Raw genomic sequence first — 22922 nt, forward strand, 5'->3', positions numbered from 1 at the left:
CAGTTATTCAAGAGCCCGCTGAATGAATACAAGTGACTGGAATAAGTTACAGCGTGCTTGATGGTTCGGAACTACATGTCCCACAATGCATTAGTTTCCTCTTTCCTCTCTGGACCGGCTGTCCGCAGTGGAGGAAGCTGGAGACGGGGAGCTTCCTCACACAATACTGTAAATTCCGAACGGATTGCTAATGAGATGCAATATATGGAAGGCGAACTGTACAGATTGTATGTATTGTCCGTTTTCGCCTTAATATTTTTAATAATAGGGTTTGACGTTGTATCGTTTGATTTAACTATGCATATGTAAGTAACCACTGAACCTTGACTTAATATTTCCCGTTCAGCAGGACCAGTATTTTCTCAAGACGTCTCAAAAACAAAACGTTTCTAGATATTTGTGCACGCACATGCCAGAAAGTTCAAAGTCTACTGCATTACAACGTGTCATATATTCCTATATGTTTGTTTGCCTAGGAATGATTGACAGCATGGCGTCAAAAAGCTACCCCAAACTCCAGCAAGCTCTCCCTGCACGAACAGCTTTATTCCAACAGAAGGATGGTAAAACATACAGAATTCCTGCTCTTATCTACATCAGTGATGGTCAGACTTTCCTTGCCTTTGCTGAAAAGCGCAAATCTCCACGTGACAGTGATGCAGAAGTGTTGGTCATGAGGAGAGGCTCACTGCAAAATGGATCCCTTCAAGTAATTACATTTTTCATATACAGTATATTATATGTATAAATGTATTTATATTTAATAATATACTCTACTGATAAAAAAAAATTGGGGTCAGTAAGATTTTTTTTATTGGGGGCAGTAAATAAATTGCTTTCAGTCAGCAAGGACGTATTAAAACATTTAAAAGTGACAGTAAAGACTTTTACATTATTAAAAGATATTTTATTTCAAATAAATGCTGTACTTTTGCCTTTTTATTCATCAAAGAATCCTGAGAAAAATATATCAATATTTTAAGCATCACAACTGTTTTCAACATTGATATTAATAAGAAGAAATGTTTCTTGACCAATAAATCAGCATATTAGAATGAGAATTATGTGACACTGAAGACTGGATTCATGGCTGCTGAGAATTCAGCTTTGCCATCACAGGAATAAATTGCATTTTAAAATATATTCAAATAGAAGTTATTTTATATTGTAATAATATTTCACAATATTACTGTTTTACTATATTTTTTTGATCAAATAATTGCTGCCTAGGTTAGCATAAGAGACTTCTTTTTAAAACATAAGAAAAATCTTACCAAGCCCAAACGTTTGAACAATAATGTATGTTTATCATTCAATATATGCAAGTTAATGAATTGTCATTGTTTGCAGTGGTCTCCTGTTCAGACACTATCTTCTGCCTGTTTGAAAAATCATCGCACTATGAATCCTTGTCCAGTCTATGAGAGGAAATCCAAAACCATCTATCTGTTCTTTGTCTGCATATCGGGTGAAACCACAGAGTATCACCAGATTGCTACGGGTAGGAACCAAGCCCGGCTGTGTTACATTACTAGTACAGACTATGGCCAGAACTGGAGCAAGTTAACAGATTTAACAGATAGTGTTATCGGAGATGAGATTTGCAACTGGGCTACTTTTGCAGTTGGACCAGGACATGGGATTCAGATGAAAAGCGGAAGACTAATCATTCCAGCTTATGCTTATTACATACACTGTAGGTGTTTTCCCTTTCATTTTCCACTCATAGTCAGGTCTCATGCTTTATCATTCTATAGTGATGATTGCGGTGTCACCTGGCAGATGGGTGGGAAAATCCAAATGAAATCCTGTGAATGTGAAATGGCTGAGATCATAGACCATGCTGATCGGAGTCATTTGTACTGCAATGCCCGTAGTACACGTGGCCATAGAGTAGAGGCTTTAAGTGAAAGCAGCGGAGCAGCTTTTGACAATCCTCACGTTGCAAAGAAACTGGTGGAGCCCCATCATGGCTGCCAAGGTAGCGTGTTGAGCTTCCCTGTGCCCGAGCTGTCGGAGGAAGAGGAGAAGAAACCAAGTGATTGCTTGACGCAGTCAGACACAAAAACTTGGTTACTCTACTCTCATCCAACTAATAAAAAGAAAAGGAGGGATCTTGGAGTTTACTTGAATAAATCACCCTTGAGTTCTTCTGGTTGGAGCCGACCATGGATCATCCATAAGGGCCCCAGTGGATACTCGGACTTGACGCAGTGTGAGGAGCGATTTGCCTGCCTCATGGAGTGTGGAGAAAAAAGTGAGATTGAAGAGATAGCCTTTGTAGAATTCAAGCTCAGCGATGTATTGTGCACTTGAAATGATGAAAGAGTAAATGAACTTTATTAGGACTTCCTATGGGATCTTTTTACATTTGCTTCTGGGTTAGATTTAGATTTTTCTGCAAGGTTACAAAAAACAGGTGAGAAAATAGCAGTATTTTGAATTCAGATGCATTTATCTGAGGTGAATCCCAGCAGCTCTTGAAATCATGAAACTGTCCTGATATAACAAATTAAGCTGTTATTGTGATAATTGAATTATGCCTTTATTGGCACTGGCTTGATACATGTAAGACATGCTTTACCTTGTATTTATTTTTTGTAATATAAGACATATGCCTATTATATGCCTATTGACCTTAGTTGTAGGACTTAAAGGTGGTCACTGCTCATTTGTATGTCATAACCCTTTGAGAGCATTCACTGAAATGACTGCATAACTGCATGCTAAAGTTAAAATACTAATTATGCTTGGACAATAAAAACAGGTGATTGATACTTAAACACACACATATATGCCAAACTGCTGAAATCACATGACTTTGGCACTCTGAACCACTGATTCGAAACTAAAGATTCGAAGCAGTGTTTTGAAATCGCCCATTAATAGATATTGTTGAAAAGTCGTATTTTGTTTTTTGGGGGGTTTTTTGGCGTACAAAAAGCATTCTCATCGCTTTATAATATTAAGGTTGAACCACTGTACTCACATGAACTGTTTTAAATATGTCTTTAGTACCTTTATGGATCTTGAGAGGTTCTGTGTACTTTGCTCTCAATAGAGGCCTCACTTTAGTCATCGGATTTTATCAAAAATATCTTAATTTGTGTTCCGAAGATGAACGAAGGTCTTACGGGTGTAGAATGACATGAGGGTGAGTAATTAATGACACTATTTTCATTTTTGGGTGAATTAACCCTTTAAATCACAAGAAAGAGGGATGCTTCACAAATATGAGCACAATTGGAAACGTGATATTGAATTTTTTTTTTTTTTTTTTTTTTTTTACAAATGTTCAATAAACAAAATTTTATTTTTTAACATTAATCTCAACATCATTTATGCATTTGTAATTGTACCAATTCAGATGCAACTTGTGCTCCACCTCTGCAGTGTAAAGATGAATTTTATTGCTAGTGATTTCAACTGATTGGTGACAGCTCTATATAGTGTCATATTATTCTAATTGTAATTATTGATTAAAAATAAAAATTATTGAAAAGAAAAAATGTGGATCTTTCAGATGAATTTGAGGAGTGCTAGTCTTGCCTTGGTCTTGGTCTCGTCTTGGTCTCAACCCCCCAAAGTGTTGGACTTGTCTTGGTCTAGGTGGTCTTGACTACAACACTAAGAAATAATATGGATAATTTTAGTGTGGTTATGATTTTAATCAAGATGGACATTATATTGTACTAATATATAATATTAAAACGATTTTAAGTTGTCTTCCTCCCAGTTTGTGCATTATTCAGTATCATTTCAGGATTTGAACTCTTAAAAAAAGTCTAATTTTAACATTTCATCATATATTTTGTTAGATATGTCAGTAGGGGGCGATCTTAAGTTGTCAGTCCTCCTGTTACCATGACCTTGTACAGTAAACTGAAAAACTGGATATTTTTATAAATAAACACTTAAGCACAACTAAATAGTCTGGATATTTGTATAAATAAACATTTAAGCACACGGATAGGGATTGTTAAATGTTGTATTACGCGTTTTACTGTCGCATTAAAAAAAAAAAAAAGACCCAGCGTGTGTAAGATCAAGTTTGGTTTCAGGGTAGCAGGAAATGGGTAGCCTAGTCTGCAGTACTACTGTACTTTCACTTGTGTAGCAGAAAAGAGCATTTCTGTGAGTATGAAGTTCATTCATGCGGTATCATATTAACTTGCGTCACGTTGCTATGTACTGGCATATGTAGGCTTTAAAAGACAGCTACAGATTGTCCCCGAAAAACAACGGGAGAAAGTTTTGCTAAAAGTAACTCTTCGCCTCAAGACGGCAAGCATCGAACCGTTACTTTTGCTTTCATGTTGTTATCATTTACTTAAATTATTTGTTGTGCATGTGCTTCGTGGCATTGTGATTTAACTGCTTGTAATTTGATCCAAGTAAGGGAAATACACACGTTGCACAATTTAGTCTCTCTATGGATATGGAAAGAATAGCCAAATGAAGGAAGGACAGGGTACAGCAAAAATATTCGATGCACTCCTTCATTAAAGCCCTCTATAAGACCTAACTACATATGTGCTAATATAAAACTGCTTATTCTATTTCTAGGACTTAAATTTAATAATGGACAAAACACAACCAGGAAGCAAATCAAGGCCATTTCCAGTAACAACACTATTCAAACAGGAGCAACAAATTCTGAAAGAAAGCAGGTGACATACAGAATTCCAGCTCTCTTCTATGATAGTGACAATCAAACCTTCCTTGCTTTTGCTGAAAAGCGGAAAACTGCAGATGACACAGATGCAGATGTCCTTGTGATGAGAAAAGGAATATGGAAGGATGGAAGAGTTGAGGTGAGACTTTGTATTAATATTTACATTACTATTTAGTTTTGTACGTTATTACATAGTTCTCTTGAGCTTCAGTATTAATATTAGGCCTGTAATAATCTTGCAATGTTGCTACACCACATGTTTTGTACATTTTAATGTACACTTTTTTTCTTAGTGGATGTTTCAAGGTAACATACAGGTATAATTATAAAATAATTTCAACTCAAATCAATATTTCATGTCCATTTATTTGGTGAGTGGCATATAATGAGCATAATCTTTGCATTTTAATACAAGATTTGCACACATTTTTAATAAAAACTGAATACTATCATTGTAATGTTTATTATTATTATTTTATAATTATATTTTCAGTGGAATGGTGATCATGAGTTGCTCTCTTCAGCTTGTCAACCAAACCACCGCAGCATGAATCCATGTCCGGTCTATGAGAGAGATTCCAAGACCCTCTTTCTGTTTTTCATCACTGTTCCTGTTGGGGTTTCTGAACACAAACAAATACATAAAAATAAGAATCAGGCACGACTTTGTTACATAACCAGTAAGGACACTGGCAAAACCTGGAGCCATATTACAGATTTGACAGCAGATGTGATCGGTGAGCAGGTGAAGGACTGGGCCACCTTTGCTGTTGGACCAGGACATGGTGTTCAAATGAAGAGCGGGAGACTGATTATCCAGCCTATGTATATCCTTGCCACTCACTCAACTGTAAGCCCACATCACATGCATTCACATTCTACAGTGATGATAAAGGAACCACTTGGCAAGCAGGAAAACGTATGGATGGTGAGTCTTGTGAGTGTCAGATGGCTGAGATCATAGACGACGAAGGTAACAGTACACTGTACTGCAATGCTCGAAGTACATCTGGCTACAGATTTGAGGCTCTAAGTGAGAGTAACGGAGAAGCTTTTGAAAAGCCTTCATCTGCACATAAGCTGACGGAGACCGGACATGGTTGCCAAGGAAGTGTGTTTAGTTTTGCCCCTGATCAAGCGCCTGAAAAAACATGGCTACTCTATTGCCATCCAACCAATCCAAGCAAGAGAACGTGCCTTGGCGTCTACTTGAATAAAACCCCGTGGGATGCCTCTGGATGGGAGGATTGTAAATTAATCATCCATGATGGTCCAAGTGGATACTCAGATCTGGCTCAGTGTGGGGATGGAAAACACTTTGCCTGTCTCATGGAATGTGGAGAGAGAAGTGAGGTTGAAGGGATAGCCTTTGTCCTTTTTAAACTCAGCAACATCATTTAGACCAAGCGCGCTGAATGAGACTGGAGAAGAAAAAAAAAAGTCATTTTCTTTTAGTTTGCAAATGATTAAAATTAAAAAATAAATACACAAGTACTCACAAAATTAATAAAAATATGAAGATCATATGCATTGCAGTTCAAAAGCTCAGTAGGATTTTTTAAAAGGTATTATGGTTTCCACAAGAATATTAAGCAGAACAACTGTTTTCAACATTGCTAATAATAATAAATGTTACACTGAAGACTGCTATAGCTGATGAAAAATCAGCTTTGCCTTCACAGGAATAAATTACATTTTAAAATATTAAAATGGAGAACAGTTATTTTAAGTTGTAATAATATTTCACAATATTACTGTTTTTACTGTATTTTTTTTTATCCAATAAATGCCGCCTTGGTGAGCAAAATTAAATCATTTATTTCTCTGGATTAAAACAATCTTGGAAACATCTGGGATAATGTAAGTACACAAGTCAGTGCACAAAATATATAACACTGTTCTAGTGGTTTTGGGATATTTTAATCCAAAATTCTTACATATTGTGCCTTGAATGCAACCCTTGCATGCCTCTGGTTGGTATCTGTCATTGAGTGTCCATAAGGGTCCCAGTGGATGCTCACAATTGATACAGTGTGGGTTTTTTGGTTCTTTGCAGCAGTAAAATGTGCATGCAGTACTTTTAATTCAGATTTTAATAAGTTTTACTAATGTTAAGATACCTCTTAAAAATCCTTAAGAGCACAATTATAAACACAACGAGGCTGTAACAACTTCACGAGTGGGGTAATACTGATGTATTTTATGATTGAAGTGTCTTGAACTTGGTTCATACAGACCTATTTCAGCCATTTAACCAAAATCCCATTCAAAAAACCTACTGCTCAGGACATGGAACCGGAAGTTTAAAATGCCACTATTTCTGTGTTTTGGCACACAAATTGATACTTGCACCACTCTATAGAACCCATACAATTTTTTAAATTTGGCACAGCAACACAATTGTTGGAAATATGTCTTGCTTGCCTCAGCCTAGGCGATGCTTCCCCCAAATTGGAAATAATGCTCAACATTTGCCACTAGCATTTAAGCATTTTATCAGCTAACTTAACTAAATAAATAAATCCGATTTTCGCTGTCAGTTTGTGTTTAGGGGGTAATGGTTTGGTTTTTTGTAGGTTGTTTTTTGTAGCTGCTTTCCCTGCTCTTGCTCCTGCTCCTACATGTTAGGCTGTATATATATATACTGTATATATATATATATATATATATATATATATATATATATACTGTATATATATATATATATATATATATATATATATATATATATATATATATATTAGTTCTCTTGTATGACACAATAAGGGCTGTGTTGGATAAAAAACAAAGCTCTACTTGACAGCCCTGCACAAATAGCACTTTCAAGCCCCAGAAAGGTAGTAAAGGCATCATTAAAGTAACCCATGTGACTCCAGGGGTTTAACCTCAATTTTATGAAGCGAAAATCCATTCACACTTAGTATGTTTAACACGCATGCGTCATGGTGCTAATGGTGCAAGTGTTAGTTTTTTCCCCGCACACACAATGCACTTGTGTTTCTTCATCAGATAAATTTAAACTGCTGGAGTCTCCTGGATTACTTTAAAAACCTTAAAGGGTTAGTTCACCCAAAAATGAAATTTCTGTCATTAATTACTCACCCTCATGTCGGGACCTTTGTTTATTTCAGAACACAAATGATGATATTTTTGATGAAATCTAAGAGGTATATGACTCCTCCATAGACAGCAATATAATCAACACTTTCAAGGTCCACAAAGGTACTAAAGACATTGTTAAAACAGTTGATGTGACTGCAGTGGTTCAACCTTAATTTTATGAAGCGACAAGAGATGTAAACAACATATAAGAATGACACAAAAGAGAAGATATTGTTGAATAAAGTCGTTATTTTTTATTTGTATTTTTGTCGCTTCATAAAATTAAGGTTGAACCACTGTGGTCACGACGACTGTTTTAACGATAACTTCAGTACCTTTCTGGACCTTGAAAGTGTTGATTATATTGCTGTTTGTGGAAGAGTCATATACCTGTCGGATTTAATCAAAAGTATCTTAATTTGTGACGAACAAAGATCTTACGGGTGTGGTACGACAAGATGAGTAATTAATGAGGGTGAGAAATTAATGACAGAATTTTCATTTTTGGGTGAACTAACCCTTTAAAAGTAGTAGTTGTGTAGGCTGTGTAAACAGGAATATTTCATTTTTTTAAAAAAAGAAACTTAATTTGAGTTGTGAAGATGAACAAGTCTTATACGGGTTTGGAAAGACACATTTTAGTAATACATTGTAAAGCACATCTGAAATTAAAATTAAATTACTTTAATGGGAAGCACAGAAATAGGTGTGTATGTGCAAATTTACCTACATAGATGAAATCCCATTCGAAATCCACAAGATTTGTCAGTAGAGGGGCAACCTTTTGATTAAAGGTGCTAAAAAGGATCTTTTCGTCGACTGAGAAACCAAAGACTGTTACTGAGTTTTCAAGGGAACGCCTCCCAAAACTTGTGCATGAGTATGGGAACACGAGTGTTTACCACCGGCATTCGCTCTGTCGTGTTCGTGGATTCATTAGGTCGGACTGGTCGGACTCACCGCAGGTAACTCATAATCTGCAGTTGTTTACTCCTGTCTCCTGACAAAAACATTGCATGCGGCGCCTGTAGAGTGTGGAAAGTTACTGGAGCGCGCATCCGTGCGTCTCTCACAAGGAACGTCATGGCAGTGATTGACAATTATATGTCTATGGTGATTGACAAGCCAGAGGGCCAATCCGCGCACGTCTCTCACAAAGAACGTCACGGCAGTGATTGACAAGCCAGAGGGCCAATCCGCGCACGTCTCTCACAAAGAACGTCACGGCAGTGATTGACAAGCCAGAGGGCCAATCCGCGCACGTCTCTCACAAGGAACGTCACGGCAGTGATTGACAAGCCAGAGGGCCAATCCGCGCACGTCTCTCACAAGGAACGTCACGGCAGTGATTGACAAGCCAGAGGGCCAATCCGCGCACGTCTCTCACAAGGAACGTCACGGCAGTGATTGACAAGCCAGAGGGCCATCATGGCTGATGTTTTTAAGGCCCTACCTCATGCACAGTTGATGTATATTAATATTATTCCTTTCAGTGCACCTAATAAATAGACTTTTATCAGTTAGTAAAGACAGTTTCAAGTAATATTGCAAAAATGTATAAAACAAAACATCCTCTTTAGCACCTTTAACTGTTAAAGACTTTTTATTCACCACCTTGCCCGTCTTCTTGGAGACCACATTGCCTCTGCAGGTCTTTGAGCCTCTTTCTGGGTTTATTCCAATTGTCTAAAGACAGTTATATATTACAAATTACCATGGTATGCAAGAATCATGTGTCTCAATCATCAAATTCTTATGAAGATGATTCTGAAAGGTAAAAAAAAGCAACAAGGAAAACTTATGACTGGACACACTCACAAATAACACGACCCTCTAGGCTTATTATCCATCGTATCAGCATTTCAGATGTGGGGCACCACTTGACTTCCATACTAGGGAAAAATACAGCAGTGTGGAGCATTCAGGAGCAAAGAAATTTATACAGGTTGAACAACATGAGGGTGGCTAAACATTGACAGAATTGTCATTTTTGAATGAACTGTTCTTTAACAACTGTATAAATGTTGTTATTATTTATTGTATCTCCCTCGTATGTCAATGTTTCTTCTTAACATCCTATAAGACACTAACTCAGCAAAATGAGACGAGGACTTGCATGCAGATTAAGTTTCTTCTCAACATCAGCTGCAGATGCAGCAACCTGTAGAGTACACACAATGCACAAGTCAGAGTACATAATCTCACTTAGTAAAGTAGAAAGAAGAAAATTAAATACTCACATCTGCATGCAACAACAGTCCATCTTCATGTTCCTGAAAATGGGACATTAGAAGCTTGATATGCAGGTGTGCCATCTCTGTGCTTTCAGGCTGGGACAGAGCATCCTTCAATGGCATAGATTTGAGCTTAGATTTCCCCTCTTTGTGTTGATAACAGTGAGTTTTGAAATCTGAAAATTTTTTTGAAACTCTTATTACAAGCAAGCAATGCACAGTTAAACATGACGTTCGCGACATGAATGTGAATGTGCACATGTCTCACAAATGCAGGCCTGTCAATTGTTTACTGAGTAACCTGCCTGCATGACATGAAGTAATCAGATTACTACAATGCTTTGCAACCTTATATTATTATTAACCTGCAAGAAGACCTCTGCAAAATGGTTGTCATAAATGTTACCTGATTATTGATTGCTTTTTCAAATAGTACATGCCTGGATTTTCAGTCGAAAATAAAACAGTTTGAGAAATTGTTTTTATTTTTTAACTGAGAAACGTCCATAAAAGAGAACGACACTGATGTGAGCTACAATAATTCGCAGGGTATAAGGTGGAATAATAGTCACAGCATAATACTCACAACTCACTACTCTTGAGTACTTTTAAAGGGGCTACTTTTTACTCTTACTTTGAGTGGTATTTAGGATAGGTACTTTTACTCTACTCACACTATAAATTTTTTGGGAAGTACTTTTACTTGATTATGAGTTTTCAGTACTCTTCCCACCACTGATGGTAAAATGCTGGGGGGTGAAAACTTTTGAACAGGATAAAGATGTCCAATTTTTTCTTATTTTGTTAAGAAATTTTTTTTTTTTTTAATTTAGTACTGCCCTTCAGAAGCAACATAAGACACTTAAATGTTTGCCAGAAGACAAATTAAGTACAATTTACCTTGATCTTCAAATTCAAAAAGTTTTCACCCCCCGGCTGTTAATGCATCGTGTTTCCTTCTGGAGCATCAGTGAATGTTTGAACCTTTTTAATAGTTGTGTTTGAGTCCCTCAGTTGTCTTAAGTGTGAAAAGATGGATCTCAAAATCCTACAGTCACTGCTGGAAAGGGTTCAAATACGCAAAAGATGCTTGAAAAACTGAAGAATCTGCAGGAGCTGGAGGATTTTTCTGAAGAACAAAGCTCAGTTTAACTGCTCAGGACAAACAAGAGACTCATGAACAACCATCACAAAACAGAAAAGCAGTCGTAGATCATCAGGTAACCACACACAGTATTAAGAACCAATGGTTCCCAAACTTTTGAACGGGGTCATTTTAATAAATTCAATTTTTTTGAATAAATTCTATTTTTTTGTCTTGTGGACTATATATAAACATATTTTTTGTAAAATATCTTACTCAGGACAGTACTAAATAAAAAATAACATGCATTTTGTATGATCTCTCTTATTTTGATAAAATTATTCACATTTTCACAGATTCTGCAAGGTGTTCCCAAACAAAGATTAATATCATTAATCATTAATTAATATTAATGCTGTTACGGTACAGACGGCACGGAGGCAGAAGTAAAAGCAAGTAAGGTTGTTTATTGGAATACAGCAATGAGCAGGTGAGTAAACAGTGGATAGAGAGTTCAATGTGACGATATGGAATTGATACTGTCCTTTGTTGCTTGTAGATGGAAGTCGTGGTTGATGAGATGGAGAATGGCAGACGAGGAACACTCACACACACGGAGGGAGGAACACAGAAGGAAGACTGGAGACTCTGGAGAGATTGGGATCGCTGGTAGCAGGTAAGTAGCTGGTTGGAGTCCTTTAGGTAAGTATACATGAGTCTGTATATCAAACGAGACCGGACAACAACTGTGTGTGTGAGTGTGGGTTATATAGTGCTGGTGATTGCGGGGATGATGACGTGCAGGTGGCGGTGATTAGAACTCCGGTGATTGAGTGCGTGGGTATTGCAGGGAGGTGGAACCTGACGTGTCTGTGACAGTACCCCCCCTCCCACGGCCCGCTCCTGAGGGCCAAGGACCCCGACGTCGTGGTGGCCGACCTCGAGGGCGTGGGGCAGGTCTGTCCAGGTGGCTGGTGTGGAAGGCTTGTAGCAGGTTGGGATCAAGGATGTCTTTCCGCGGGACCCACGACCGCTCCTCTGGCCCGTAGCCCTCCCAGTCTACGAGGTATTCCAGGAGACCACCACGGCGCCGGGAGTCCAGAATTTCACAAACCTCGTATGCAGCTCCATCCTCCAGAAGAAGTGGAAGGGGGTGCTCGGCGGCTGCCAAGTCAGGCTCTGTGGAAGGAGAGAGAGAAGGGTGGAGAGGTTTCAATAGAGACACATGGAAAGTGGGATGAATCTTGTATTGTGGAGGGAGCTGAAGATGATACGTGATGGGGTTGATCTGCTGAATGATGGTGAACGGGCCAATGAAGCGGGGACTCAGCTTCTTGCATGGCAGACGCAGTCTGATGTCTCTGGTTGACAGCCAGACCTTCTGCCCAGGTTTGTAGTTGGGAGCGTTGGAGCGACGAAGGTCGGCTGTCATCCTGCGTCTGCGCAGGGCCCTCTGCAGCTGATGGTGAGCTGAGTCCCATACCCTCTCGCTCTCCCGGAACCAGTAGTCGACAGCAGGAACGTTGGAGGGTTCCCCGTCCCAGGGGAACAGTGGGGGTTGGTAGCCGAGTACGCATTGAAAAGGTGTTAATCCGGTGGAAGGCTGACGGAGGGAGTTCTGGGCGTACTCGGCCCAACCCAGGTACTGGTTCCAGGAGTCCTGGTGGCCGTGGCAGAAGGTACGCAGGAAGCGGCCGATCTCTTGGATCTTCCGTTCCGTCTGCCCGTTCGTCTGAGGGTGGTATCCAGACGATCCAGACTTACATTCACACCCAGGAGCGACAAGAAGGCCTTCCAGACCCGGGAGATGAACTGGGGGCCCCTGTCAGATACAATGTCCTCGGGGATGCCATAGTAATGGAAGATGTGGTTGAACATTAATTCTGCAGTGGTGAGAGCGGTAGGTAGACCTTGGAGAGGAATCAGCCGGCAGGCCTTGGAGAATCAATCCACTACCACGAGGATGCAGGTGTGACCGTCAGAAGGTGGGAGATCTGTTATAAAGTCAACTCCCAGGTGTGACCATGGTCGCTCAGGAACGGGCAGAGGATTGAGCTTGCCGGCCGGCAGATGACGAGAGCTCTTGGAGATGGCGCACTCCCTGCAGCCCTGCACGTACCTTCTGACATCCCTGGCCAAGTTGGGCCACCAGAAGCGTGCTTTAAGCAGCGAGAGGGTCTCATTGACCCCCGGGTGACCAGTGCCAAGTGATGAGTGAGCTGCGTGGATGAGTTGAGTGCGTCGTGCTCTGGTGATGTACTGGAGACCCTGTGGGCAACCCGGCGGAGTGTGGGTGGAGGCATTGGAGGAGGGCAGAGTTTCTTCAGACCACTGGATGGGATTTACGAAGATGGATTCTGGAAGAACGGTTTCTGGAGTTTGTTTTCTCATCGGGAGCATGGAGACGGGATAAGGCTTCAGTCTTAAGATTCTTGGAGCCAGGACGATAGAAGATAGTGAAGTCGAATCTTGAAAAGAACATGGCCCAGCGAGCTTGACGGGGGTTTAATCTTTTTGCAGCTTTGAGATACTCCAGGTTTTTATGGTCGGTCAGAACTTGAAAGGGGTGTTTGGCTCCCTCCAGCCAATGCCTCCATTCCTCCAACGCGAGCTTGACGGCCAGGAGCTCACGGTCACCGATGTCATAGTTGACCTCCGCCGGGTTGAGCTTGCGGGAGAAGAAGGCGCATGGATGGAGTCTTCTTGGTTGCCCCTGCTGCTGTGAGAGGACCGCTCCCACTCCTGTGGTAGATGCGTCCACTTCTACGACGAAAGGTCGGTTGGGATCAGGGTGGACGAGGAGGGGAGCGGTGGTGAAGGCACTCTTGAGGGCTTCAAAGGCTTTTGTGGCATCTTCGGACCAGGACAGAGACTTGGGCTGGTGGCGAAGGAGGTTGGTAAGTGGGTAGATGATGGAACTGTAGCCTTTGATGAAACGACGGTAGAAATTGGAGAAGCCTAGGAAGCGTTGGAGTTCTTTTACAGTTGTAGGAGTGGGCCAGGACCGGATGGCATCCACCTTCCCCTCGTCCATCCGGATGCCACTGTGATCAATGTAGTATCCGAGGAAGTGGACGGATGACTGGTGGAAGGAGCATTTTTCCGCCTTGAGGAACAGCTGGAACTGCCGTAAGCGCTTGAGGACCTCCGCAACGTGGTGGCGATGTTCGGCCAAGCTCCGGGAGTAGATGAGGATGTCATCGATATACACCAACACGAATTTATGGAGAAACTCCCGGAGCACCTCATGAATGAAATCCTGGAATACGGAGGGGGCGTTGACTAGTCCATAGGGCATGACCAGATATTCGTAATGGCCGGTGGGCGTGACAAAGGCGGTCTTCCACTTGCCCCCCTCGCGTATCCGGATGAGGTTGTACGCGCTGCGGAGGTCCAGCTTGGTGAACACAGTGGCACCACGGAGATGTTCCAGGGCCGCTGGGATGAGGGGAAGTGGGTAACGGAATTTGATGGTTATCTTGTTGAGTGAGCGGTTATCAATACAGGGCAGCAAGCCTCCGTCCTTTTTGGCCACGAAGAAGAAGCTGGAAGCAGCAGGGGAAGTAGACGGACGGATGTATCCTTGCTTTAGGGCCTCTTCAATGTAGTCCTCCATGGCCTTCTCCTCCGGCACAGATAGGGGATAGATCCTTCCCCGTGGCACTGGCTCACCCGGTAGCAGATTTATGGCACAGTCCCATGGCCGGTGTGGAGGTAATTTGGAGGCTCGTTGCGGGCAGAAGACGTCGCTGAAGGGGGCGTAACAGGATGGAATGTCGATGGATCGTTTCTCGATGGGGCTCTCGATGGAGGTAGCACAGACTGTGATTTCTTTAGAACGTGGAGATGGAGGAACAGGAAACCCGGAGAAGTAGTTTGAGAAACAGTGTTCACCCCACTTCAGGATCTCGCCCGTGCAACAGGAGATGGTTGGGCTGTGTTGTTCGAGCCACGGGCGCCCTAGAACCACGTCAGCAGTGGATTCCTCCAGAACCAGCAGGTGGATGTCTTCGACATAAGAGATGCCAACACGGAGTTGCAGTGGTCCAGCACAGCGGCTGATCTTCTTGCGGCCTAGGGGCTTTCCGGTGATGGAGTGGGCTTGATAGATACTAGGCGAAGGCGAGGTTTTGAGCTTGAGTTGACGACAGAGGGTCCCGGAGATGAAGATCCCGGCTGACCCTGAATCGAGGAGCGCGACAACTGGAACAGACACATTTGCAGCAGTAAGGTTTACGACGGTAGTGAGTGGTTTCATCTGGAGTAAGGAGGGAAGGATGGCACTCACCAGAGGTCTTGGAGGGCACGTTGGGCATGCGGAGAGTACATGCCCGGGAGAGGCGCAGTAGAGGCACAAATTCAGGGTCAGCCGGCGCTGTTGTTCAGTAGGGGAGAGCCGAGAATTCTCTATTTGCATGGGTTCGCTGGCTGGTTCTGGGGAGCTGACGGGTTCGGACCGACGGAGGAGATGTTGAGGAAGTGGCTGGCCCTGGTGCTCTTCGAGACACGACTGCATACGAGTGCCTACACGGATGGCGAGTTGGATGAAGCGTTCGAGGCCGATGTTGTCCTCGTATGCAGCGAGATGCAATCGCAGCTTCGGTTCCAACCCCTGGCGGAAGGAAGTGATGAGGGCTTGTTCATTCCATCCGCTGCTGGAAGCCAGAGTACGGAACTGCAATGCATAATCACTCACAGTGTTAGACCCTTGTCTCAAATTATAGAGTTTCTCACTGACTGATGAATCCGAAAGGGGTTTTCCAAAGACTTCGCGGAAGTGAGAGACGAAGGCAGAATATGATTTTACCACAGGGTTTTTTTGAATCCAGAGTGCGTCTGCCCAACGGAGAGCTTTTCCTTGTAGCTGTGAGATTATGAAGGTGACTTTAGAGGTGTCGATGGGGTAAAGTTGCGATTGCATCTCCAGGACCAGCTCACATTGCAGGAGGAATCCGCTGCAATCCTCCGCCAATCCTGAGTAGGGCGCCGGCCTGGCCATGGGACTGGCGTGCTGGGTTGGAGTGTGAAACGAAGAAGTGAACGAGGAAGCGGCGACAGGTGCTGGTGGCGGTGACGGTGGTTGTGGTGGAGTGAGTGCTCGGCGCAGCGCGCTCACGAGCTCCTGGAAAGAGTCTGGTTGGCTCATGCTGATATCCTGTCGTACTTTGCAGGTCCGGTCTTCTGTTACGGTACAGACGGCATGGAGGCAGAAGGTTGTTTATTGGAGTACAGCAATGAGCAGGTGAGTAAACGGTGGATAGAGAGCTCAATGTGACGATATGGAATTGATACTGTCCTTTGTTGCTTGTAGATGGAAGTCGTGGTTGATGAGATGGAGAATGGCAGACGAGGAACACTCACACACACGGAGGGAGGAACACAGAAGGAAGACTGGAGACGCTGGAGAGATTGGGATCGCTGGAAGCAAGTAAGTAGCTGGTTGGAGTCCTTTAGGTAAGTATACAAGAGTCTGTATATCAAACGAGACCGGACAACAACTGTGTGTGTGAGTGTGGGTTATATAGTGCTGGTGATTGCGGGGATGATGATGTGCAGGTGGTGGTGATTAGAACTCCAGTGATTGAGTGCGTGGGTATTGCAGGGAGGTGGAGCCTGACGTGTCTGTGACAAATGCTGCATAAGTGCAGTTCAATATTAGTTCATGTTAACTAATGTAGTTAAGTAATGTTAACTAATTAACCTTATTGTAAAATGTTACCATAAAAGAGAATGCAACCCTTGGATGCCTCTGGTTGGTATCTGTCATAGTTGATCATCCATAAGAGTCTCAGTGGATGCTCACAATTGATAAAGTGTTTTTATCTCTTTTTTTTTTTGTTTATGCAGCAGTAAAATATGCAAGAAGCAGTTTTAATTCAGATTTTTAGTTTAATTTTCAAGTTTTATTCTTGAAATCCTTAAGCACTTTTAGAAAAAATAACTAGAGGGAAACAGTAACATGTTGCAGTCTGTTGCTTCTGCTCATTCTTCTGTATCACACATTTTCAGTTCTTCAGTATTATTTGAGTGCTCAGTAAAGATAAGCTGTTGTGGTGTTTTGATAAGTTTGTGCAGGGCTGTGACTGTCAAGGTGGAGACCATAATTCCTTTTTCACATGAGAGATAATTATCTCAGTGTTTATAGTTCATGTGCCTAACATGCATTTTACAAGTGTAGGCTCATAAATAATTTATTCTCTAATTTTTCCAGATACACCAAATATCGCCATCACAAACATATTACACAGATTGGAATGAAAACTGAAGTCCTCAACTAATGCTTTCCCCACGTCCAGTAAACATGATGGATCCATCTGTAGCTTTAAAGAGTTCAAATCACTATAGATGGGCGGCAACATGGAAGATCATCAGATATTTGCTGGACGATAGCCATATGACATGTAGATGATTGGAATGTAACAGTTACATAAAACACACACACACACACACACACACACACACACACACACACACACAAACAAATTTATCCAACACAGCCCTTATTGTGTCAAACAGGAGAACCAATGCAATCTCTTTTGCACAGCAGTCTTTTCAACCATTTATTAATAATTGTTTAACAGACTATAGTTTTTAATAACTTTAATGTCTCCAAGGCAAAAAGTTGCACCTTTATCCCAGCTAGCAGGGAACTGTCACGGATCCCTTGTCCCCGGAACTCCATTTCCCATGATCCTCGTGTTTCTTCACCTGCACTCACTTCCCTCGTCAGCTCCTCATCATCACTCATCACCTGCACCTGGACTCTATCATCATCACTCCCTATATATTGGACTCACTCCCTTCACTTCTGGTCCTTTCTGAATGTTAGTTATTGTGAGTTAGTTGTCTCTGTCTCCTGGATTATAATAAATACTGTTCTTTTGTGGATATCCTTGCTCTGCCTCGTCTTCAGCAACACCTCACGTAACCGAAGAACGGACCAATACCGTTGGATTTCCACAATCAAAAAGATGGGAATCTTCCTGCAAGCGGTGACTCCCGCTTCTCCTGTGCCTCTCTTTACAATGTTAGCGGCGGACCGACTCATCGGGCTCTTCCAGATTGGACGTTCACTGGAGAGGTATGTGGAGGAGTTTGTAGAGCTTGCTTTCCTGACTAACTGGTCAGATGCACTTTTGAACACCCTGTTTCTGGACGGACTGGACGATGACACTATCCGTTTTGATGAACCTGAAAATTATTTCTCCTTGAGCGAAACCATCAATCTAATTTTGTATTTAAACAGATCTAATTTCTGTGTCGATGAGGTTCAGGATATGTGTCAATCCCGTCTAGTCCCTCCAGAAACAGAGGTGGCCAGGCCAGTTGGTCAGACTCCTTCTTCCTCCACATATCCCTCCAGTGAACTGATTTCCTGGTCTACGCTGGACCCACAATCCTCCGTTGGGCCCAGAAGGCGTAGGAGGAGGAAGAAGCCCGCTCCAGCCCTCTCCGAGCCCGCTCCAGCCCTCTCCGAGCCTGCTCCAGCCCTCTCCGAGCACGCTCTAGCCCTCTCTGAGCACGCTCCAGTGGCTGTAGGGATTCTAGTGGAGTATGAGGGGATGGACTGGCCCTCCGCTCCAGCCGCCGCCGCCGAGCCCTCCGCCGCCGAGCCCTCCGCTCCAGCCGCCGCCGCCGAGCCAGCCGCTTCAGCCTCAGCCGCCGAGCCAGCCGCTCCATGCTCCGCTGCCACAAACCCACGCCATTCCTCAGGCTCCTGAAGTCCCTCCTTAACCTCCCCAAGTATTTTTTTGGGGGGGGGCCAAGTACCCAGGGGTGGGATACATGTGGGTGGGCCTCAAAGAGCACCTGACCCGCCATGGCCGCCCACTGCACCTGACCCGCCATGGCTGCCCGCTACACCTGACCCGCCATGGCAGCCCACTGCACCTGACCCGCCATGGCTGCCCGCTGCACCTGACCCGCCGTGGCCGCCCACCGCACCTGACCTGCCATGGCTGCCCGCTACACCTGACCCGCCATGGCTCATGGACCCGCCCTGGAGACCTCCACTCCTACCCATGCCTCTCCCTGCACCGGCATGAGGTCTCCAGGGCGCCCACCCCCTCCCCGGTGTTCCATCTACGGCGCGAGGTCGCGCCTACCGGGAGGGGGAGGTACTGTCACGGATCCCTTGTCCCCGGAACTCCATTTCCCATGATCCTCGTGTTTCTTCACCTGCACTCACTTCCCTCGTCAGCTCCTCATCACTCATCACCTGCACCTGGACTCTATCATCATCACTCCCTATATATTGGACTCACTCCCTTCACTCCTGGTCCGTTCTGAATGTTAGTTATTGTGAGTTAGTTGTCTCTGTCTCCTGGATTATAATAAATACTGTTCTTTTGTGGATATCCTTGCACTGCCTCGTCTTCAGCAACACCTCACGTAACAGGAACGTTCTCATGTGCAAATTTACTTACTTAGATAAAATCCCATTCGAAATCCACAAGATTTTTCAGTAGAGTGGCAACCTTTTGATTAACTGTTGCAGACTTTTTATTTACCACCTTGCCGTCTTCTTGGAGACCACCTTGTCTCTGCAGGTCTTTTTAAGCCTTTTTCTGTGTTTAAGTGTCTAAAGATAGTTATATAACAAATTACCATAGTATGCGATAATCATGTGTCAAAATTCTTATGAAGATGATTCTAAAAGGTAAAAAAAAAATTAAACCAGCAAAAAATAAATAGAATAAACCAAAAATATATTACAACAACAATAACGAAAACATTGGCACAACTCATTTCAAGATTTGCCATTGACAAGACTTCACTGTAAAGGGATTGTTCACCCAAAAATTTAATTCTGTCATAGTTTACTTCTGAACACAAAGGAATATATTTGGAAAAAATGTTTGTAACCCAACAGTTGTGGGGCACCATTGACTTCCATAGTAGGGAAAAATACAGCAGTGTGGAGCATTCAGGACGCAAAGAAATTTATACAGGTTGAACAACATGAGGGTGGCTAAACAATGACAGAATTTTCATTTTTGGATGAACTGTTCTTTAACAACTGTATAAATGTTTTTATTATTTATTGTATCTCCCAAGTATGTCAATGTTTCTTCTCAAAATAAGACACTAACCCAACAACATGAGACGAGGACTTGCATGCAGATTAAGTTTCTTCTCAACATCAGCTGCAGATGCAGCAACCTGTAGAGTACACACAATACACAAGTCAGAATGCATAATCTCACTCAGTAAAGTAGAAAGAAGAAAATTAAATACTCACATCTGCATGCAACAACAGTCCATCTTCATGTTCCTGAAAATGGGACATTAGAAGCTTGATATGCAGGTGTGCCATCTCTGTGCTTTCAGGCTGGGACAGAGCATCCTTCAATGGCATAGATTTGATCTTAGATTTCCCCTCTTTGTATTGATATCAGTGAGTTTTGAAATCTGAAATTTTTTTTGAAACTCTTATTACAAGCAAGCAATGCACAGTTAAACATGACGTTCGCGACATGAATGTGAATGTGCACGTGTCTCACAAATGCAGGCCTGTCAATTGTTTACTGAGTAACCTGCCTGCATGACATGGAGTAATCAGATTACTACAATGCTTTGCAATCCTTATATTATTATTATTAACCTGCAAGAAGACCTCTGCAAAATGGTTGTCATAAATGTTACCTGATTATTGATTGCTTTTTCAAATAGTACATGCCTGGATTTTCAGTCGAAAATAAAACAGTTTGAGAAATTGTTTTTATTTGATTTTTTAACTGAGAAACGTCCATAAAAGAGAACGACACTGATGTGAGCTACATTAATTCGCAGGGTATAAGGTGGAATAACAGTCACAGCATAATACTCACAACTCACTACTCTTGAGTACTTTTAAAGGGGCTACTTTTTACTCTTACTTTGAGTGGTATTTAGGATAGGTACTTTTACTCTACTCACACTATACTTTTTTTGGGAAGTAATAGTACCTTTACTTGATTATGAGTTTTCAGTATCTTCCCACCACTGATGGTAAAATGACCATACAGTATATATATATATATATATATATATATATATATATATATATATATATATATATATATATATATATATATATATTATTATTATTATTATTATTCTGATTTATTTATTTTTATATTAAAATGAACAGTTATTTTAATACATTATAATGATATTTCACAATATTACTGTTTTTACTGTATTTTTCTATCAAATAAATCCCGCTTGGTGAGCATAGGAGACTTACCAACCCCAACAGTAGTGTAGGTCTTCAAAATACTTTCTGATGTATTGTCATCTAGTCAAAAGTATCCATAAATAATTATGCAAAGCAGTTTTGTGTCATTATTCCATTTTTGTTAATGTCATTTTTTTTTTCTTTTGCAAAAATACATAGCCAGCTGCTTTCCTCACTAGGATGATGGTTCTTCCTCCAACCCTCTATCGCCTCATCTTATGCTTTATTTGTTTTTAGTTGTTACAAACTAATTTTAAGTAGTCCTTTAGTGCTGAGTTTCGAGTTGAGTCCAAACCCTCTATCTTGGACAGTATGACAAATCAGTTTGCAAACTTGTGAAATAAATAAAAGTGGTAACACTTTACAATAAAGTTCATTACGCAAACATTAGTTAATGTATTAACTAACATGAGCTAACCACGAAACAATACATTTGTTACTGCATTTACTAATCTTCGTTAATGCCAGTTAATAAGAATACAGTTGTTTGTTCATGTTAGTTCACAGTGAATTAACTAATGCTTAACAAGATTTTAATAATGTATTAAGTAACTGTTGAAATTAACATTAACAAAGATTAATATCATTAATCATTAATTAATATTAAGTGCAGTTCAATATTAGTTCACACTGCAAGAAGAACACTGTAAAATGCACAGTAACTTGCTGGCAGCAATTAGCAAGTAAGTTGCTGTGTCCTATTCCACAGTATGCTTACTGTAAATGTAATCACAGTAACTTAAATTTTACTGTAATAATAAACACAGTAACAAAATAATAACTGTAAATCAAATCACAGTAACTTTTTTTCACTGTGTTTCTTATTACAGTAAAATTACTGTATAATAATAAAAACAGTAACAAAATAGTTACTGTGATTACATTCACAGTATGCATACTGTGGAATAGAACACAGCAACTTACTTGCTAATTGCTGCCAGCAAGTTACCGTACATTTCACAATATTTTATTATTACTGCTGTATTTTTTTATCACAGCAAATATAAGATTACTGTAAACTGTTTTTATTGTGTACTATAAAATGAAGACATGATTTTTGTCACAAAATGACATTTATTTTAAACATTTTAAATGTGAAAATACATAGGCATAAAATATTTTACATTATATACACATTTATAGGCTATACATTTTTATTATTTGGTATACAACACTCCTAAACATACAAATCCATCATCTTTGTTGAAGCTGAATTAAAATTTCCAGATACAATTGGAAATGAATAAAACAGAAAGTATATATAATATAAAAACTGTAGAATTTTAAGCATCAACATCCTTAATACCAACTTTATTCCTGAATGGGAAAGTTCCTTCTGGGCTGGAGTCGTTTCCTGCAGTGGAAGAAATTAGTCAATGTAGACAACTAAAGGCAAGACTGGTGGCTTGATGACAATGTATACAAGTTGGTCTGGCTAAATTAAATAATCCAGTCAACATTAATATTACTATTTTGACCATATTAACTAGTGTGGACATGATAATGAGTGGGCCTCAATCAGCTCCCTATTTCAGTAGTCAGCACTGATCAGGGAGTCAGCCATTTTAAGAGCTGTCTCAGTCACAGAATCTTTCCAGTGCACTGAAA

The 22922-nt window shown here is 41.3% G+C and overlaps 1 protein-coding gene and 1 pseudogene across 1 annotated transcript; both read left to right on the top strand.

The window, feature by feature from the left end:
- The first annotated feature begins 106 nt into the window (after positions 1-106).
- On the top strand, positions 107-2348 carry LOC125253134 (sialidase-3-like). The gene is made up of 3 exons (XM_048166934.1): positions 107-227; positions 477-709; positions 1351-2348. The coding sequence occupies exons 2-3, from the start codon at positions 479-481 to the stop codon at positions 2314-2316; spliced, it is 1197 nt and encodes a 398-aa protein (XP_048022891.1). The 5' UTR covers positions 107-227; positions 477-478; the 3' UTR covers positions 2317-2348.
- Positions 2349-4180: 1832 nt separating this feature from the next.
- Positions 4181-6144, top strand: LOC125253347 (annotated as a pseudogene).
- The last annotated feature ends 16778 nt before the right edge of the window (positions 6145-22922 follow it).

The sequence above is a fragment of the Megalobrama amblycephala genome, linkage group LG18, assembly GCF_018812025.1.
Source record: "Megalobrama amblycephala isolate DHTTF-2021 linkage group LG18, ASM1881202v1, whole genome shotgun sequence".
NCBI lineage: Eukaryota > Metazoa > Chordata > Actinopteri > Cypriniformes > Xenocyprididae > Megalobrama > Megalobrama amblycephala.